Source organism: Tachyglossus aculeatus, chromosome 22, assembly GCF_015852505.1.
Source record: "Tachyglossus aculeatus isolate mTacAcu1 chromosome 22, mTacAcu1.pri, whole genome shotgun sequence".
Taxonomy (NCBI): domain Eukaryota; kingdom Metazoa; phylum Chordata; class Mammalia; order Monotremata; family Tachyglossidae; genus Tachyglossus; species Tachyglossus aculeatus.
The window spans coordinates 53,895,494-53,912,899 of NC_052087.1; the positions used below are offsets into that span (position 1 = coordinate 53,895,494).

Here is a 17,406-nt window from a genome sequence, read left to right on the forward strand (position 1 = left end):
CAGAAGGGAGGTGAGGTAGGAGGGGGCGAGGGGATGGATGGATGGACAGCCTGGAAGCCCAGGGTGAGGAGTTTCTGCCTGATGTGCAGATTGATTGGTAGCCACTGGAGATTTTTGAGGAGGGGAGTAACATGCCCAGAGCGTTTCTGGACAGAGACAGTCCGGGCAGCAGCGTGAAGTATGGATTGAAGTGGGGAGAGACACGAGGATGGGAGATCAGAGAGAAGGCTGATGCAGTAGTCCAGACGGGATAGGATGAGAGCTTGAACGAACAGGGTAGCGGTTTGGATGGAGAGGAAAGGGCGGATCTTGGCGATGTTGCGGAGCTGAGACCGGCAGGTTTTGGTGACGGCTTGGATGTGAGGGGTGAACGAGAGAGCGGAGTCGAGGATGACACCAAGGTTGCAGGCTTGTGAGACGAGAAGGATGGTAGTGCCGTCAACAGAGATGGGAAAGTCAGGGAGAGGGCAGGGTTTGGGAGGGAAGACAAGGAGTTCCGTCTTGGACATGTCTTGTCGATGGCGGAACAGGCCAGAACGAGGCACGGTGAGGAGATTAGCGGTGGCAGAGGAGCGGAGGGTGTGGGCTGGGCTGGAGAAGGACAGAAGGGAGGGGAGGTAGGAGGGGGCAACATGATGGACAGCCTTGAAGCCGAGGGTGAGGAGTTTCTGCCTGAATTTTGTTAATGATGTGCATATAGCTTTAATTCTATTTGTTCTGATGATTTTGGCACCCGTCTACATGTTTTGTTTCGTTGTCTGTCTCCCCCTTCTAGACTGTGAGCCCGTTGTAGGGTAGGAACCATCTCTATATGTTGCCGACTTGTACTTCCCAAGAGCTTAGTACGGTGCTCTGCGCACAGTAAGTGCTTAATAAATACGATTGAATGAATGAATAGTTAGACAGGACAGATGACCGGACAGGACAGGACAGTGAGGAAGGACAGATGGACGGCCAGATAGGACGGTCAGAAGGCCCGGCCTGAGCCCAGAAAGAAGAGAGGGCAGTTCAGGTGTCAGAAGGCCCACACCGGCTCAGCTGATAATCGGATCGTGTTGCAGGGAGCGGGGTGGTTCCCCGCCCAGCCCCCATCCTGGGGTCCCCTCTGTCCCTCTGGTGCCCCTTAAGCCCTCAAGCGCTTAGTATATATATGTGTGGTATGTTTGGTTTTGTTCTCTGTCTCCCCCTTTTAGACTGTGAGCCCACTGTTGGGTAGGGACCGTCTCTATATGTTGCCAACTTGGACTTCCCAAGCGCTTAGTACAGTGCTCTGCACACAGTAAGTGCTCAATAAATACGATTGATTGATGTGTATATATGTGTATTTATATGTATATATGTTTGTGCATATTTATTACTCTATTTTACTTGTACATATCTATTCTATTTATTTTATTTTGTTAGTATGTTTGGTTTTGTTCTCCATCTCCCCCTTTTAGACTGTGAGCCCACTGTTGGGTAGGGACTGTCTCTAGATGTTGCCAACTTGGACTTCCCAAGCGCTTGGTACAGTGCTCTGCACACAGTAAGTGCTCAATAAATACGATTGATTGATTGATTGATTGATTGGTCTTGTTCTGGCCTTCCCAGTACATTTTTTTACATTTTCCCCCTTCGAAACTGTGAGCCCGCTGTTTAGTAGGGGCCGTCTCTAGATGTTGCCAACTTGGACTTCCCAAGCGCTTAGTACAGTGCTCTGCACACAGTAAGCGCTCAATAAATACGATTGATTGATTGATTGATTAGTACAGTGCTCTGCACACAGTAAGCGCTCAATAAATACGATTGAATGAATGAATGAATGAATGAATGAATGCCCCCCGGGGAGTGGCCTGGCCTACTTCCTTGTCTGAAGGGGAGAGGGGAACTCGCAGCCCCTGGCTAATTCGTGGCAGAACGTGTTTTGTTTTGTTGTCTGTCTCCCCCTTCTAGACTGTGAGCCCGTTGTTGGGTAGGGACCGTCCCCACATGTTGCCGACTTGGACTTCCCAAACGCTTAGTACAGTGCTCTGCACACAGTAAGTGCTCAATAAATACAATTGAATGAATGAATGTATGCCCCTGGCCCAAAGACCCTCAGCAGGAGGGCTACTGCCTCCTGAGAAGCAGCGTGGCCCAGTGGAAAGAGCCCGGGCTTTGGAGTCAGAGGTCATGGGTTCAAATCCCGGCTCCGCCACTTGTCAGCTGTGCGACTTTGGGCGAGTCACTTCACTTCCTGTGCCTCAGTGACCTCATCTGGAAAATGGGGATTGAGACTGTGAGCCCCCTGTGGGGCAACCTGATCACCTTGTAACCTCCCCAGCGCTTAGAACAATGCTTTGCACATAGTAAGCATTTAATAAAGCCATCATTATTATTATTATTATTACCTGGCTGCTTTTTTAATGGTATTTTTTTAAGCACTTACTGTATATTAGGAATAATCTTTATTCCTATATTGTCTCTCCCAAGCGCTTAGTACAGTGCTCTGCACCCAGTAAGCGCTCAATAGCTACGATTGAATAAATGAATAATAATGATAATACTAATTGTGGCATTTGTTAATAATAATAATGGCATTTATTAAGCGCTTACTATGTGCAAAGCACTGTTCTAAGCACTGGGGAGGTTACAAAGTGATGAGGTTGTCCCACGTGGGGCTCACAGTCCTAATCCCCATTTTACAGATGAGGTAACTGAGGCACGGAGAAGCCAAGTGACTTGCCCAAAGTCACACAGCTGACAATTGGTGGAGCCGGGATTTGAACCCATGACCTCTGACTCCAAAGCCCATGCTCTTTCCACTAAGCCACGCTACTTCTCTATGCACTTACTATGTGCCAGGCACTGTACTAGGCTAATCAGGGATGATACAAGCTAATTATTATTATTATTATTCATGGGTAGAATCATAGTAGATTCATGGTAGGTCATGGGTTCAAATTCCGGCTCCGCCAATTGTCAGCTGGGTGACTTTGGGCAAGTCACTTCACTTCTCTGGGCCTCAGTTACCTCATCGGTAAAACGGGGATTAAGACTATGAGCCTCCTGTGGGACAACCTGATCACCTTGTAACTTCCCCAGCGCTTAGAACAGTGCTTTGCACATAGTAAGCGCTTAATAAATGCTATCATTATTATTATTATTATTATTACTACCCACTAGGGCAGGCTGCCCTGTGGGCTCTCTCTGTGTCTCTGACTGTCTCTCACTGTGTGTGTCTCTCTCTCTCCTGGTCCTGCAGAACAAAGGAAGAAATATTCCAACTCCAACATCATCATGCACGAGACGTCGCAGTACCACGTGCAGGTGGGTGGCCCGTGGCCGGTCCGTCCGTCCACCCGTCCGTCAGTCCGTCCATCGGTCCGTCCATCCAGCATCCTCCCCACTGAAGGACCACGGGGGTGTGTCCAGAGGGGGTCTGAGGGGGCTTATCAGAGGAGGCCTGGTCATAATAATAATAATCATCATCATCATCATCATCAATCATATTTATTGAGCGCTTACTGTGTGCAGAGCACTGTACTAAGCGCTTGGGAAGTACAAATTGGCAACATATAGAGACAGTCCCTACCCAACAGCGGGCTCACAGTCTAAAAGGGGGTAGACAGAGAACAAAACCAAACATACTAACAAAATAAAATAGAATAGATATGTACAAGTAAGATAAATAAATAGAGTAATAAATATGTACAAACATATATCCATATATACAGGTGCTGTGGGGAAGGGAAGGAGGTAAGATGGAGGGGGTGGAGAGGGGGACGAATGGTATTTGTTAAGCGCTTACTAAGTGCAAAGCACTGTTCATCCATTCATTCATTCATTCATTCAAGCAGCGTGGCTCAGTGGAAAGAGCCCGGGCTTTGGAGTCAGAGGTCATGGGTTCCAATCCCAGCTCCACCACTTGTCAGTTATGTGACTTTGGGCAAGCCACTTCACTTCTCTGCGCCTCAGTTACCTCATCTGGAAAATGGGGATTAAGACTGTGAGGCCCCCCGTGGGACAACCTGATCACCTTGTAACCTCCCCAGCGCTTAGAACAGTGCTTGGCACATAGTGAGTGCTTAGTAAATGCCATTATTATCATTATTATTTATTCAATCGTATTTATTGAGCGCTTACTGTGTGCAGAGCACTGGACTAAGTTCTTGGGAAGTACAAGTTGGCAACGTATAGAGAGGGTCCCTACCCAACAGTGGGCTCACAGTCTAGAAGATGTTCCAAGCGCTGGGGAGGCTACAAGGTGATGAGGTTGTCCCACAGGGGGCTCACAGTCTTAATCCCCATTTTACAGATGAGTAACTGAGGCCCAGAGAATAATAATAATAATGGCATTTATTAAGCACTTACTATGTGCAAAGCACTGTTCTAAGTGCTGGGGAGGCTACAAGGTGATCAGGTTGTCCCACGGGGGGCTCACAGTCTTCATCCCCATTTTCCAGATGAGGGAACTGAGGCCCAGAGAAGTGAAGTGACTTGCCCAAAGTCACCCAGCTGACAATTGGTGGGGCCGGGATTTGAACCCCTGACCTCTGAATGAATGAATGAATGAGCACTTACTGTGTGCAGAGCACTGGACTAAGCGCTTGGGAAGTCCAAGTTGGCAACATATAGAGACGGTCCCTACCCAACAGTGGGCTTGCAGTCTAGAAGATCACCTTGTAACCTCCCCAGTGCTTAGAACAGTGCTTTGTACATAGCAAGCGCTTAATAAATGCCGTCATTATCATTATTATTGGAAAGCACAATCCGGCAACAAATACCACACCAGGAGGGAAATTATTTATTTTACTTGTACATATCTTTTCTATTTATTTTATTTTGTTAGTATGTTTGGTTTTGTTCTCTGTCTCCCCCTTTTAGACTGTGAGCCCACTGTTAGGTAGGGACTGTATATGTTGCCAACTTGGACTTCCCAAGCACTTAGTCCAGTGCTCTGCACACAGTAAGCGCTCAATAAATATGATTGATGATGATGATCCGGACGATCCTCGCCGCCTGCCAGGCTCGACCCAGTGTGGGGATGGCTTGCATCACACCATCCTCACTCTCTCTGGCAGCCAGCCGGCCAGGGCGTGGGGATCTGGCCAAAGTCCAAGGCCTCTTCAGCTCCCAAACCGGGCCACCTCAATTCCTGACATTGCTAGTGAGCCTCGGGCGGGAGGGGGAAGGGGACAGAGTGTCACCAAGTACTTTCCACTCAGTCACGGGGCCCGCTCCTCCTCCTCTTCCTCCACCTCCTCCTCCTTTTCTTTTTTGTTGGTTGTTTTTCCTTTCAAAAAAAAAATAAATCCTTTCATCGAATGCTAAGCACTGTATGGAGAGCTTGGGACGAAATAACTGGAGCGGTCACAGTCGATGGGATCCATTGAGCACTTAACTGTGTGCACGGCACTGTACTAAGCACTTGGGAGAGTACAATATAGCAATAAACAGTCGCATTCCCTGCCCACAACGGGCTTACAATAAAAAGACGCATTTCCTGCCCACAAGGAACTTACAATCTAGTTGGAGAGACAGACAATAAAATCATCAATCGTATTTATTGAGTGCTTACTGTGTGCAGAGCACTGTACTAAGCGCTTGGGAAGTACAAATTGGCAACATATAGAGACAGTCCCTACCCAACAGTGGGCTCACAGTCTAAAATCAGTCTAAAATCAGTTCCAGATAGGGGAAGAGGCCGAGGGGGAGGATTTGAAGTGGTGAGGGGCAGGGGGTGGATTGAGTAGCAAACTGCTTACAGGGTGACCCATTCATTCAATCGTATTTATTGAGCGCTTACCGTGTGCGCAGCACTGTACTAAGCACTTGGGAGAGTACAATATAGCAATAAACAGTCGCATTCCCTGCCCACAAGGGGCTTACAATAAACGGACACATTCCCTGCCCACAAGGAACTTACAGTCTAGTTGGAGAGACAGACAATAAAATCAGTTCCAGATAGGAAAGAGGCTGAGGGGGAAGATCTATTCTATTTATTTTATTTTGTTAGTATGTTTGGTTTTGTTCTCCGTCTCCCCCTTATAGACTGTGAGCCCATTGTTGGGTAGGGACTGTCTCTATATGTTGCCAACTTGTACTTCCCAAGCGCTTAGTACAGTGCTCTGCACACAGTAAGCGCTCAATAAATATGATTGATTGATTGATCTGAAGTGGTGAGGGGCAGGGGGTGGATTGAGTAGCAAACTGCTGAAGGGGAGACCCATTCATTCAATCGTATTTTTTGAGCGCTTACCGTGTGCACAGCACTGTACTAAGCACTTGGGAGAGTACAATATAGCAATAAACAGTCGCATTCCCTGCCCACAACGGGCTTACAATAAACGGACACATTCCCTGCGCCCACAAGGAACTTACAGTCTAGTTGGAGAGACAGACATTAAAATCAGTTCCAGAAAGGGAAGAGGCTGAGTGGGAGGATCTATTCTATTTATTTTATTTTGTTAGTATGTTTGGTTTTGTTCTCTGTCTCCCCCTTTTAGACTGTGAGCCCACGGTTGGGTAGGGACTGTATATGTTGCCAACTTGGACTTCCCAAACGCTTAGTACAGTGCTCTGCACACAGTAAGTGCTCAATAAATATGATTGATTGATTGATTGATTGATCTGAAGTGGTGAGGGGCAGGGGGTGGATTGAGTAGCAAACTGCTGAAGGGGGTGTCCCATTCATTCAAGCGTATTTATTGAGCGCTTACCGTGTGCGCAGCACTGTACTAAGCACTTGGGAGAATACAGAATAGCAATAAACAGTCGCATTCCCTGCCCACAACGGGCTTACAATACACGGACACATTCCCTGCCCACAAGGAACTTCCAATCTAGTTGGAGAGACAGACATTAAAATCAGTTCCAGATAGGGGAAGAGGCCGAGGATCTGAAGTGGTAGGGACTGTCTCTATATGTTGCCAATTTGTACTTCCCAAGCGCTTAGTACAGTGCTCTGCACATAGTAAGCGCTCAATAAATACGATTGATGATGATGATGATGATTGAGTAGCAAACTGCTGAAGGGGTGACCCATTCATTCAAGCGTATTTATTGAGCGCTTACTGTGTGCGCAGCACTGTACTAAGCACTTGGGAGAGTACAACATAGCAATAAACAGTCGCATTCCCTGCCCACAACGGGCTCACAATAAACAGAGAAGCAGCGTGGCTCAGCGGAAAAGAGCCCTGGCTTTGGAGTCAGAGGTCATGGGTTCAAATCCCGGCTCCGCCAACTGTCAGCTGTGTGACTGTGGGCAAGTCACTTAACTTCTCCGGGCCTCAGTTCCCTCATCTGGAAAATGGGGATGAAGACTGTGAGCCTCCCGTGGGACAACCTTGTGACCTCCCCAGCGCTTAGAACAGTGCTTTGCACATCGTAAGTGCTTAATAAATGGTATGATGATGATCATCATCAAACAGACACATTCCCTGCCCACAAGGAGCTTCCAATCTAGCTGGAGAGACAGGGGAATCCCTCTGCTCCATGTCCGCAGCACCTGGCCACGTTCGTCATGGACCGGAGCGAGGCCATCGTCACCGTGGACGACGCCGTGCGGAAGCTGATCCAGCTGAGCTCCAAGGACAAGATCTGGACCCAGGAGATGCTGCTCCGGATAAACGACAAGTCCATCTGCCTGCTGGACTGCGAGACCCGGGTGAGGGGACGGGCCGACGGGCGGGCCGGGATGGAGGCGGAGAAGCAGCGTGGCTCAGTGGAAAGAGCCCAGGCTCGGGAGTCAGAGGCCGTGGGTTCTAATCCCGCCTCCGCCACCCGCCTGCGGTGTGACCTTGGGCAAGCCGCTTCTCTGTCCCTCAGTTGCCTCCTCGGTAAAATGGGGAGGAAGGCCGGGAGCTCCACGTGGGGCCACCTGATTACCTTGTATTTACCCTAGTAATAATCATCATCATCATCATCATCAATCGTATTTATTGAGCGCTTACTATGTGCAGACCACTGTACTAAGCGCTTGGGAAGTACAAATTGGTAACATATAGAGACAGTCCCTACCCAACAGTGGGCTCACAGTCTAAAAGGGGGAATAAATAAAAGGGGGAATATTAATAATAATAATGATGGCATTTATTAAGCGCTGACTGTATGCAAAGCACTGTTCTAAGCGCTGGGGAGGTTACAAGGTGATCAGGTTGTCCCGCGGGAGGCTCACCGTCTTAATCCCCATTTGACAGATGAGGGAACTGAGGCCCAGAGAAGTGAAGTGACTTGCCCAAAGTCACCCAGCTGACAGTTGGCGGAGCTGGGATTTGAACCCATGACCTCTCCCCTTTTTAGACTGTGAGCCCACTGTTGGGTAGGGACTGTCTCTATATGTTGCCAATTTGTACTTCCCAAGCGCTTAGTACAGTGCTCTGCACATAGTAAGCGCTCAATAAATACGATTGATGATGACTGTCTCTATATGTTGCCAATTTGTACTTCCCAAGCGCTTAGTCCAGTGCTCTGCACACGGTAAGCGCTCAATAAATACGATTGATGATGATGATGATGATGACCTCTGACTCCAAAGCCCGGGCTCTTTCTGCTGAGCCACACTACTTAGAACAGTGCTTGGCACGTAGTAAGCGCCTAACAAATACCATACGGATGGGGTGGGGAGAGGGGCCCTGGCCGAACCAACATAGGGAAAGGGTAAGCCTGGCATCCTTGGGCCAACCCCCACGGGAAAGCGGTGTGGCCTAATGGTTAGATCCCGGGTCTGGGTGTCAGAGGACCTGGGTTCTATTCCCGACTCTGCCACCTGTCTGCTGGGTGACCTTGGGTAAGTCACTTTGCTTCTCTGGGCCTCATTTGCCTCATCTGTGAATCCCAAGTGGGATGTGGACTGTGTCTAACTGGATTAATCAATCAATCAATCAATCAATCAGTCGTGTTTATTGAGCGCTTACTGTGTGCAGAGCACTGTACTAAGCGCTTGGGAAGTACAAGTCGGCAACACATAGAGACAGTCCCTACCCAACAGCGGGCTCACAGTCTAGAAGGGGGAGACAGAGAACAAAACCAAACATACTAACAAAATAAAATAAATAGAATAGATATGTACAAGTAAGATAAATAAATAGAGTAATAAACATGTACAAAAATATGTACATATGTACAGGTGCTGTGGGGAAGGGAAGGAGGTAAGATGGGGGGGATGGAGAGGGGGACGAGGGGGAGAGGAAGGAAGGGGCTGAGTGTGGGAAGGCCTCCTGGAGGAGGTGAGCTCTCAGTAGGGCCTTGAAGGGAGGAAGAGAGCTAGCTTGGCGGATGGGCAGAGGGATTGGGGGCATTCCAGGCCCGGGGGAGGACGTGGGGCGGGGGTCGATGGCGGGACAGGTGAGAACGAGGCCTAACGGTGAGGAGATTAGCCGTGGCAGAGGAGCGGAGGGTGCGGGCTGGGCTGGACAAGGACAGAAGGGACGGGAGGGAGGAGGGGGCCAGGGGATGGATGGATGGATGGATGGACAGCCTGGAAGCCCAGGGGGAGGAGTTTCTGCCCGTGTCAGAGCCACTGAGCCCCGTGTGGTCTACTTGTTCACCTGTCTACTTGCTCATTCATTCAATCGTACTTATTGAGCGCTTACTGCGTGCAGAGCACTGTACTAAGCGCTTGGGAAGTACAAGTTGGCAGCATCTAGAGACGGTCCCTACCCAACAGCGGGCTCACAGTCTAGAAGGGGGAGACAGACAACAAAACAAAACATGTGGACAGTTGTCAAGTCGTCAGAACATTCTAAGCGCTGGGGGGATACAGGCTGATCAGGTTGTCCCACGTGGGGCTCACAATCTTAATCCCCACTTTACAGATGAGGGAATTGAGGCCCAGAGAAGTGAAGTGACTTGCCCAAAGTCACACAGCTGACAAGTGGCAGCCTCTGACTCCCAAGCCCGGGCTCTTTCCACTGAGCCATGCTGCTTCTCTAGACCGTGAGCCCTTTGTTGGGTAGAGATTGTCTCTATCTGTTGCCGAACTGTACTTTCCAAGCGCTTAGTCCAGTGCTCTGCACACAGGAAGCGCTCAGTAAGTACAATTGAATGAATAATAATAATAATAATGGCATTTATTAAGCGCTTACTATGCGCATAGCACTGTTCTAAGCGCTGGGGAGGTTACAAGGTGATCAGGTTGTCCCCACGTGGGGCTCACAGCCTTAATCCCCATTTTCCAGATGAGGGAACTGAGGCCCAGAGAAGTGAAGTCACTTGCCCAGAGTCACCCAGCTGACAGTTGGCGGAGCCGGGGTTTGAACCCATGACCTCCGACTCCAAAGCCCGGGCTCTTTCCACTGAGCCACACAGTGGAATGAATGAATGAATGAATTCATTTAGACTGTGAGCCCACTGTTGGGTAGGGACTGTCTCTATATGTTGCCAATTTGTACTTCCCAAGCGCTTAGTACAGTGCTCTGCACATAGTAAACGCTCAATAAATACGATTGATGATGATGATGAATGAATGAATGAATGAATGAATGAATGAATGGTCTGAAGGCCGGCCTGACGGTGGGTGGTTGCCCGCAGGAGGAGCTGGAGAACTTCGAACTGGGCACCGTGCAGCACTGCCAGACCGTCCTCAACCAGCTCCGCTACCGCTCCGTCCTGCTCCTCGTCTGCCAGGACGACGAGCAGCAGCACAAGCCCGACGTCCACTTCTTCAACTGCGACGAGGTCGAGGTGCGTGGACACCCCCCGGGGGGTGGGTGGGCGGGCACCCTTAGGGGGCAGAGGGGGCCGTGGGGTCGGGGACCTCAGTTTCCACTCCCCGCGGGCTACTCTGCCCACTCCCCTCATCATCATCATCATCATCAATCGTATTTATTGAGCGCTTACTGTGTGCAGAGCACTGGACTAAGCGCTTGGGAAGTACAAATTGGCAACATCTAGAGACGGTCCCTACCCAACAGTGGGCTCACAGTCTAAAAGGGGGAGACAAAACCAAACATACTAACCAAATAAAAGAAATAGAATAGATAAGTACAAGTAAAATAAATAAATAAATAAATAGAGTAATAAATATGTACAATCAATCAATCAATCAGTCATATTTATTGAGCGCTTACTGTGTGCAGAGCACTGTACTAAGCGCTTGGGAAGTACAAATTGGCAACATATAGAGACAGTCCCTACCCAACAGTGGGCTCACAGTCTAAAAGGGGGAGACAAAACCAAACATACTAACCAAATAAAATAAATGGAATAGATAAGTACAAGTGAAATAAATAAATAAATAAATAGAGTAATAAATATGTACAATCAATCAGTCATATTTATTGAGCGCTTATTATGTGCAGAGCACTGTACTAAGCGCTTGGGAAGTACAAATTGGCAACATATAGAGACAGTCCCTACCCAACAGTGGGCTCACAGTCTAAAAGGGGAAGACAAAACCAAACATGCTAACCAAATAAAATAAATAGAATAGGTAAGTACAAGTAAAATAAATAAATAAATAAATAAATAGAGTAATAAATATGTACAATCAATCAATCATATTTATTGAGCGCTTACTATGTGCAGAGAACTGTACTAAGCGCTTAGGAAGTACAAATTGGCAACATATAGAGACAGTCCCTACCCAACATTGGGCTCACAGTCTAAAAGGGGGAGACAGAGAACAAAACCAAACATACTAACAAAATAAAATAAATAGATATGTACAAGTAAAATAAATAAATAAACAAATAGAGTAATAAATCTGTACAAACATATATACATATATACAGGTGCTGTGGGGAAGGGAAGGAGGTAAGATGGGGGGATGGAGAGGGGGACGAGGGGGAGAGGAAGGAAGGGGCTCAGTCTGGGAAGGCCTCCTGGAGGAGGTGAGCTCTCAGTAGGGCCTTGAAGGGAGGAAGAGAGCTAGCTTGGCGGATGGGCAGAGGGATTGGGGGCATTCCAGGCCCGGGGGAGGACGTGGGCCGGGGGTCAGATTCACGAGGGCACGTGCACACGTGCTCACCTCCTGCCTGGGCCTGCTTACCCTCTGACCATGCCCACTCACCCTCTAACTGCGCCCACTCATCATCATCATCATCAATCGTATTTATTGAGCGCTTACTATGTGCAGAGCACTGGACTAAGCGCTTGGGAAGTACAAATTGGCAACATATAGAGACAGTCCCTTCCCAACAGTGGGCTCACAGTCTAAAAGGGGAGACGGAGAACAAAACCAAACATGCTAACAAAATAAAATAAATAGGATAGATAAGTACACTCACCCCCTAACCACTCCTGCCCCCCCCGCCCCAGACCATGCCCACTCCCCCCCCGACCGTGCCCGCTCCCTCTCTGCCCACGCCTGCTCACCCCCCTGCCCTGGGCCCCGCAGGCGGAGATGGTGTACGAGGACGTCGCCAGCGCCCTGTCCGACAGCCGGCAAGGCAAGAAGCTGCGGCCACAGACGCTCAAGTAAGCGCCGCCCGGGCTCTGGTCCCTTTCCGGTGTCCCCTCGCTGCCCAGGCTGGTCCCCTCTCCCTGCCCGGGCTCCCTCTCAGCCGGCCCAAGGTGGGTTGGGTTCCCACGGAGATGTGGCTCCTTTCCCCTGACCCTGACTCCACTGGTACCCCTCCTGACCCCCTCACCCCATCTCAAACTCACTCACCCACCCCCGTCCCCGACCTTGTCTCTCGGCCCACCGGGGGAAGGAGTCTGGCCCCACCGGGCCCGAAAATTAAGTGTGGCTATGGGGTGGGCGGTGGTGGTGTCCACTCCAGGGCCAACCAGGAGAAGATCAAGCAGAGGCAGTCCATCCTCCCGCCCCCGCAAGGCCCGGCCCCCATCCCCTTCCAGCAGGACGCGGGCGGCTCCCCGAGGAACCTCAAGAACCGCGTGGCGGCCCCCGCGCCCCACGGTGAGCCCCGGCTTGTCCCTCCTTCGTCAACGCGTCCCCTGTCCTATCTGCCGAGGCAGGGCTTGTCGCGGTGACCGTTACTGGGGCATTTCAGAAGCGCTTCCTGGGGGCCGAGCACTGTGGATGGGTGGGGCGGGTGCGTTCAGGTCGCACGCAGTCCTTGTCCCAAACGGGAAACACAGTCGGACTAGGCAGATCCACCCTTCAGCCCCCCAAAAGGGGTCACAGCCAAAAGTCAGTCCAAGAAGTTCAGGCCTTCTGTCTGTCCGCCTCCCCCTCTAGACTGTAAGCTCACTGTGGGCAGGGAATGTGTGGTGCGGCGGTGGCGGGGGGGGGGGTTCTCCCCATTTTCAGATGAAGAAACTGAGGCTCAGAGGGGTTGTGATTTTCTGACAGTTACTCTCCCCCAGCTTCAAAGCTTTCTTGAAGGCCTATCTCCTCCAAGAGGCCTTCCCTGATTAAGTCCTCCATTCCTCCTCTCCCACTCTCTCCTACATCCTGACTCACTCCCTTTATTCATTCCCCCCTCCCAGCCCCACACCGCTTACTTCCAGATTCATCATTTATTTATTTCTATTCACGTCTGTCTCCCCCTCTGGACTATAAACTCATTGTGGGCAGGAAATGTTTCCGCTCCATTGATGATGATGATGGCATTTATTAAGCGCTTCCTATGTGCAAAGCACCGTTCTAAGCGCCGCAGGGATACAAAGTGATGAGGTTGTCCCACGTGGGGCTCACAGTCTTCATCCCCATTTTACAGATGAGGGAACTGAGGCCCAGAGAAGTGAAGTGACTTGTCCGAAGTCACACAGCTGACAAGTGGCAGAGCCGGGATTTGAACCCATGACTTCTGACTCCAAAGCCCGTGCTCTTTCCCACTGAGCCACGCTGCTTCCATTGTTCTGTTGTCCTCTCCCAAGCGTTTAGTACAATGCTGTGCACACAGTAAGTGCTCAACAGAGACAACTGACCGACAGCACACACAGTCTATGAGGGAGGGACAGCCAGGGGGTGTTATCCTCATTTTCAAATGAGGAAACTGAAGCTCAGAGGGGTTAAGTGACTTTCATTCATTCATTCATTCATTCATTCAGTCAGTCAGTCGTATTTATTGAGCACTCACTGTGTGCAGCGCACTGTCCTAAGCGCTTGGGAAGTCCAAGTCGGCAACATAGAGAGACGGTCCCTACCCAACAACGGGCTCACAGTCTAGAAGGGGGAGATGGACAACAAAACAAAACATGTGGACTGGTGTTAAGTCGTCAGAACAAATAGAATTAAAGCTAATGCATATCATTAACAAAATAAATAGAATAGTAAATATGTACAAGGAAAATAAATAGAGTGATAAATCTGTACAAACACGTATACAGGTGCTGTGGGGAGGGGAAGGAGGTAGGAGAGGAAAAAGGAGGCTCAGCCTGGGAAGGCCTCTTGGAGGAGGTGAGCTCTCAGTAGGGCTTTGAGGGCTTTTTCATTCATTCAATCGTATTTATTGAGCACTTACCGCATGCAGAGCACTGTACTAAGCGCTTGGGGGAGGACAGTACAACAATAAACAGACCCATTCCCTGCCCCCAGTGAGTCCTGGGGTCACCCGGGAAGCTGGGGGCCCAGGCCTGCCTTCTCCAGACCCCCACAGACCTGTGCCACCTCGGGGGCAAAGCAGATGGACCGTCTAGCTCACGACATATTTATTACTCTATTTATTTATTTATTTATTTAGCTCACGACATATTTATTACTCTATTTATTTTACTTGTCCATATCTATCCTATTTATTTTATTTTGTTGGTATGTTTGGTTTTGTTCTCTGTCTCCCCCTTTTAGACTGTGAGCCCACCGTTGGGTAGGGACTGTCTCTGTGTGTTGCCAATTTGTACTTCCCAAGCGCTTAGTACAGTGCTCTGCACATAGTAAGCGCTCAATAAATACGATTGATTGACTGATTGATTGACAGGAAGGGTGGGGCATGCATGAACATACATGTAGCCACCTCCACACGCACGTTCACACAAACACACCCGTTCAGGTTTGTTGTTAGGGCCCAGAATAGCCGGGGAAATAGCAACAACCTCGCCTGTGCCCCGGGGAGGCACACCTGTGTGGCCCCCGCCTCCGCGTCCCCTCCCTGGGCTTCCCTTGGGCGAGCAGTGTGTCCTCTGGGTACCGCGTGGCACTGCCATGTGGCACTCGCCCACGGGAAGACCATAGTGTGGCTCGGTGGAAAGAGCCCGGGCTTTGGAGTCAGAGGTCGTGGGTTCAAATCCCGGCTCCACCACTTGTCAGCTGCGCGACTTTGGGCAAGTCGCTTAACTCCTCTGTGCCTCAGTTCCCTCACCTGTAAAATGGGGATGAAGACTGTGAGCCCCCCCCGTGGGACATCCTGATCACCTTGTAACCTCCCCAGCGCTTAGAACAGTGCTTTGCACATAGCAAGCTTTTAGACTGTGAGCCCACTGTTGGGTAGGGGCTGTCTCTGTATGTTGCCAATTTGTACTTCCCAAGCGCTTAGTACAGTGCTCTGCACATAGTAAGCGCTCAATAAATACGATTGATGATGATGATGATCTCCGGGCAGCGTTCCAGGGCCAGGCCGCTCCCGCCCATCCTCTGCCCGGGAGGCTTTGAGATGCTGGAGCAGGCCCCGCATTCATTCATTCATTCAATCGTATTTATTGAGCACCTACTGTGTGCCGAGCACTGGACTAAGCGCTTGGAAAGTACAATTTGGCAACATATAGAGACGGTCCCTACCCGACAACAGGCGAGACTGTGAGCCCCAGTGGGACGGGGGACTGTGTCCAACCCGATTTTCTTGCGTCCACCCCAGCGCTCAGTACAGTGCTTGGCACATAGAAAGCGCTTAACAAATACCAAAGGGATTATTGTTCTGTTGTCCTCTCCCAAGCAGTTAGTACAGTACAGTGGAGAAGCAGCGTGGCTCAGTGGAAAGAACCCGGGCTTTGGAGTCAGAGGTCATGGGTTCAAATCCCGGCTCTGCCACTTGTCAGCTGGGTGACTTTGGGCAAGTCACTTAATAATAATAATAATGATGGCATTTATTAAGCACTTACTATGTGCAAAGCACTGTTCTAAGCGCTGGGAGGTTACAAGGTGATCGGGTTGTCCCACGGGGGGCTCACAGTCTTCATCCCCCTTTTACAGATGAGGTAACTGAGGCACAGAGAAGTTAAGTGACTTGCCCAAAGTCACACAGCTGACAATTGGCAGAGCTGGGATTAACTTCTCTGGGCCTCAGTTGGAAAATGGGGATTAAGACTGTGAGCCCCCCACGGGACAACCTGATCACCTTGTAACCTCCCCAGCGCTTAGAACAGTGCTTTGCACATAGTAAGCGCTTAATAAATGCTATCATTATTATTATTATTACAGTGCTGGGCACAATGAATGAATGAATAAACAGACACATTCCCTGCCCACAGTGAGCTCACGGTCTAGAGGGGGAGGCGGACAGACAGAAGGCCTGGATTTCTTGGACTGGTTTTTGGCTGTGACTCCTTTTTGGGGGGCTGGGGGGGCCGCACTTTGATGTCATCGATCAGGTTCAGCTGGCGGGCTCTAGGGCGGGGTCACCGATCCCGCTTGGTGTCAAGCTCTTAGTACAGTGCTCTGCACCCAGTAAGCGCTCAATAAATACGATTGATTGATTGTGTCCGGCCAGAGCACGGCCAGCGAGGACCGGCCCCCCACGGCCCGGAAGAAACCCGGGCCCTGCTGGCCCAGAAGATCGAAAAGGAAACGGTGAGAACCGAGGTCCCACCCCCGCTGGAGGGTGAGCGTGTCCCCGTCAGAATTCGCACCCGAGACCCCACCCCAGCAGTCCTCAATCCATTAGGGCTGGTGGCTTTAGGGAAATCATTGAGAATAGCGATAATAATAATGGCTAAGTGCTTACTATGTGCTAGGCACTACAATAAGCGCTGGGGTCGATACAAGCTAAGCGGATTGGACACAGTCCCTGTTCCACGAGGGGCTCACAGTCTTCATCCCTTCTAGTCTTCCCCCCTTCTAGACTGTGAGCCCACTGTTGGGTAGGGACCGTCTCTATATGTTGCCAACTTGTACTTCCCAAGCGCTTAATACAGTGCTCTGCACACAGTAAGTGCTCCATAAATGCGATTGATTGATTCTAGATTGATTCTAGATTGATTTTCTAGACTGTGAGCCCACTGTTGGGTAGGGACCATCTCTAGATGTTGCCAACTCATACTTCCCAAGCGCTTAGTCCAGTGCTCTGCACACATTAAGCACTCAATAAATACGATTGATTGATTCTAGATTGATTCTATATTGATTTTCTAGACTGTGAGCCCACTGTTGGGTAGGGACCGTCTCTATATGTTGCCAACTCATACTTCCCAAGCGCTTAGTCCAGTGCTCTGCGCACAGTAATCGCTCAATAAATACGATTGATTGATTCTAGATTGATTTTCTAGACTGTGAGCCCACTGTTGGGTAGGGACCGTCTCTACATGTTGCCAACTCGGACTTCCCAAGCGCTTAGTCCAGTGCTCTGCACACAGTCAGCGCTCAATAAATACGACTGATCGATGGATTCA

The 17,406-nt window shown here is 49.9% G+C and overlaps 1 protein-coding gene across 2 annotated transcripts in view; it reads left to right on the forward strand.

Annotated features, from left to right (window-relative positions):
- EPS8L2 (EPS8 like 2) overlaps positions 1–17,406 on the forward strand; it is a 112,736-nt gene that overhangs the window by 56,201 nt on the left and 39,129 nt on the right. For both annotated transcript variants that reach the window (XM_038764862.1, XM_038764863.1), the window contains 6 exons: positions 3,224–3,288; positions 7,466–7,627; positions 10,492–10,644; positions 12,299–12,378; positions 12,684–12,820; positions 16,509–16,588. In XM_038764862.1, coding sequence (XP_038620790.1) covers positions 3,224–3,288; positions 7,466–7,627; positions 10,492–10,644; positions 12,299–12,378; positions 12,684–12,820; positions 16,509–16,588 — 677 coding nt within the window. The remainder of the gene's footprint in view (positions 1–3,223; positions 3,289–7,465; positions 7,628–10,491; positions 10,645–12,298; positions 12,379–12,683; positions 12,821–16,508; positions 16,589–17,406) is intronic.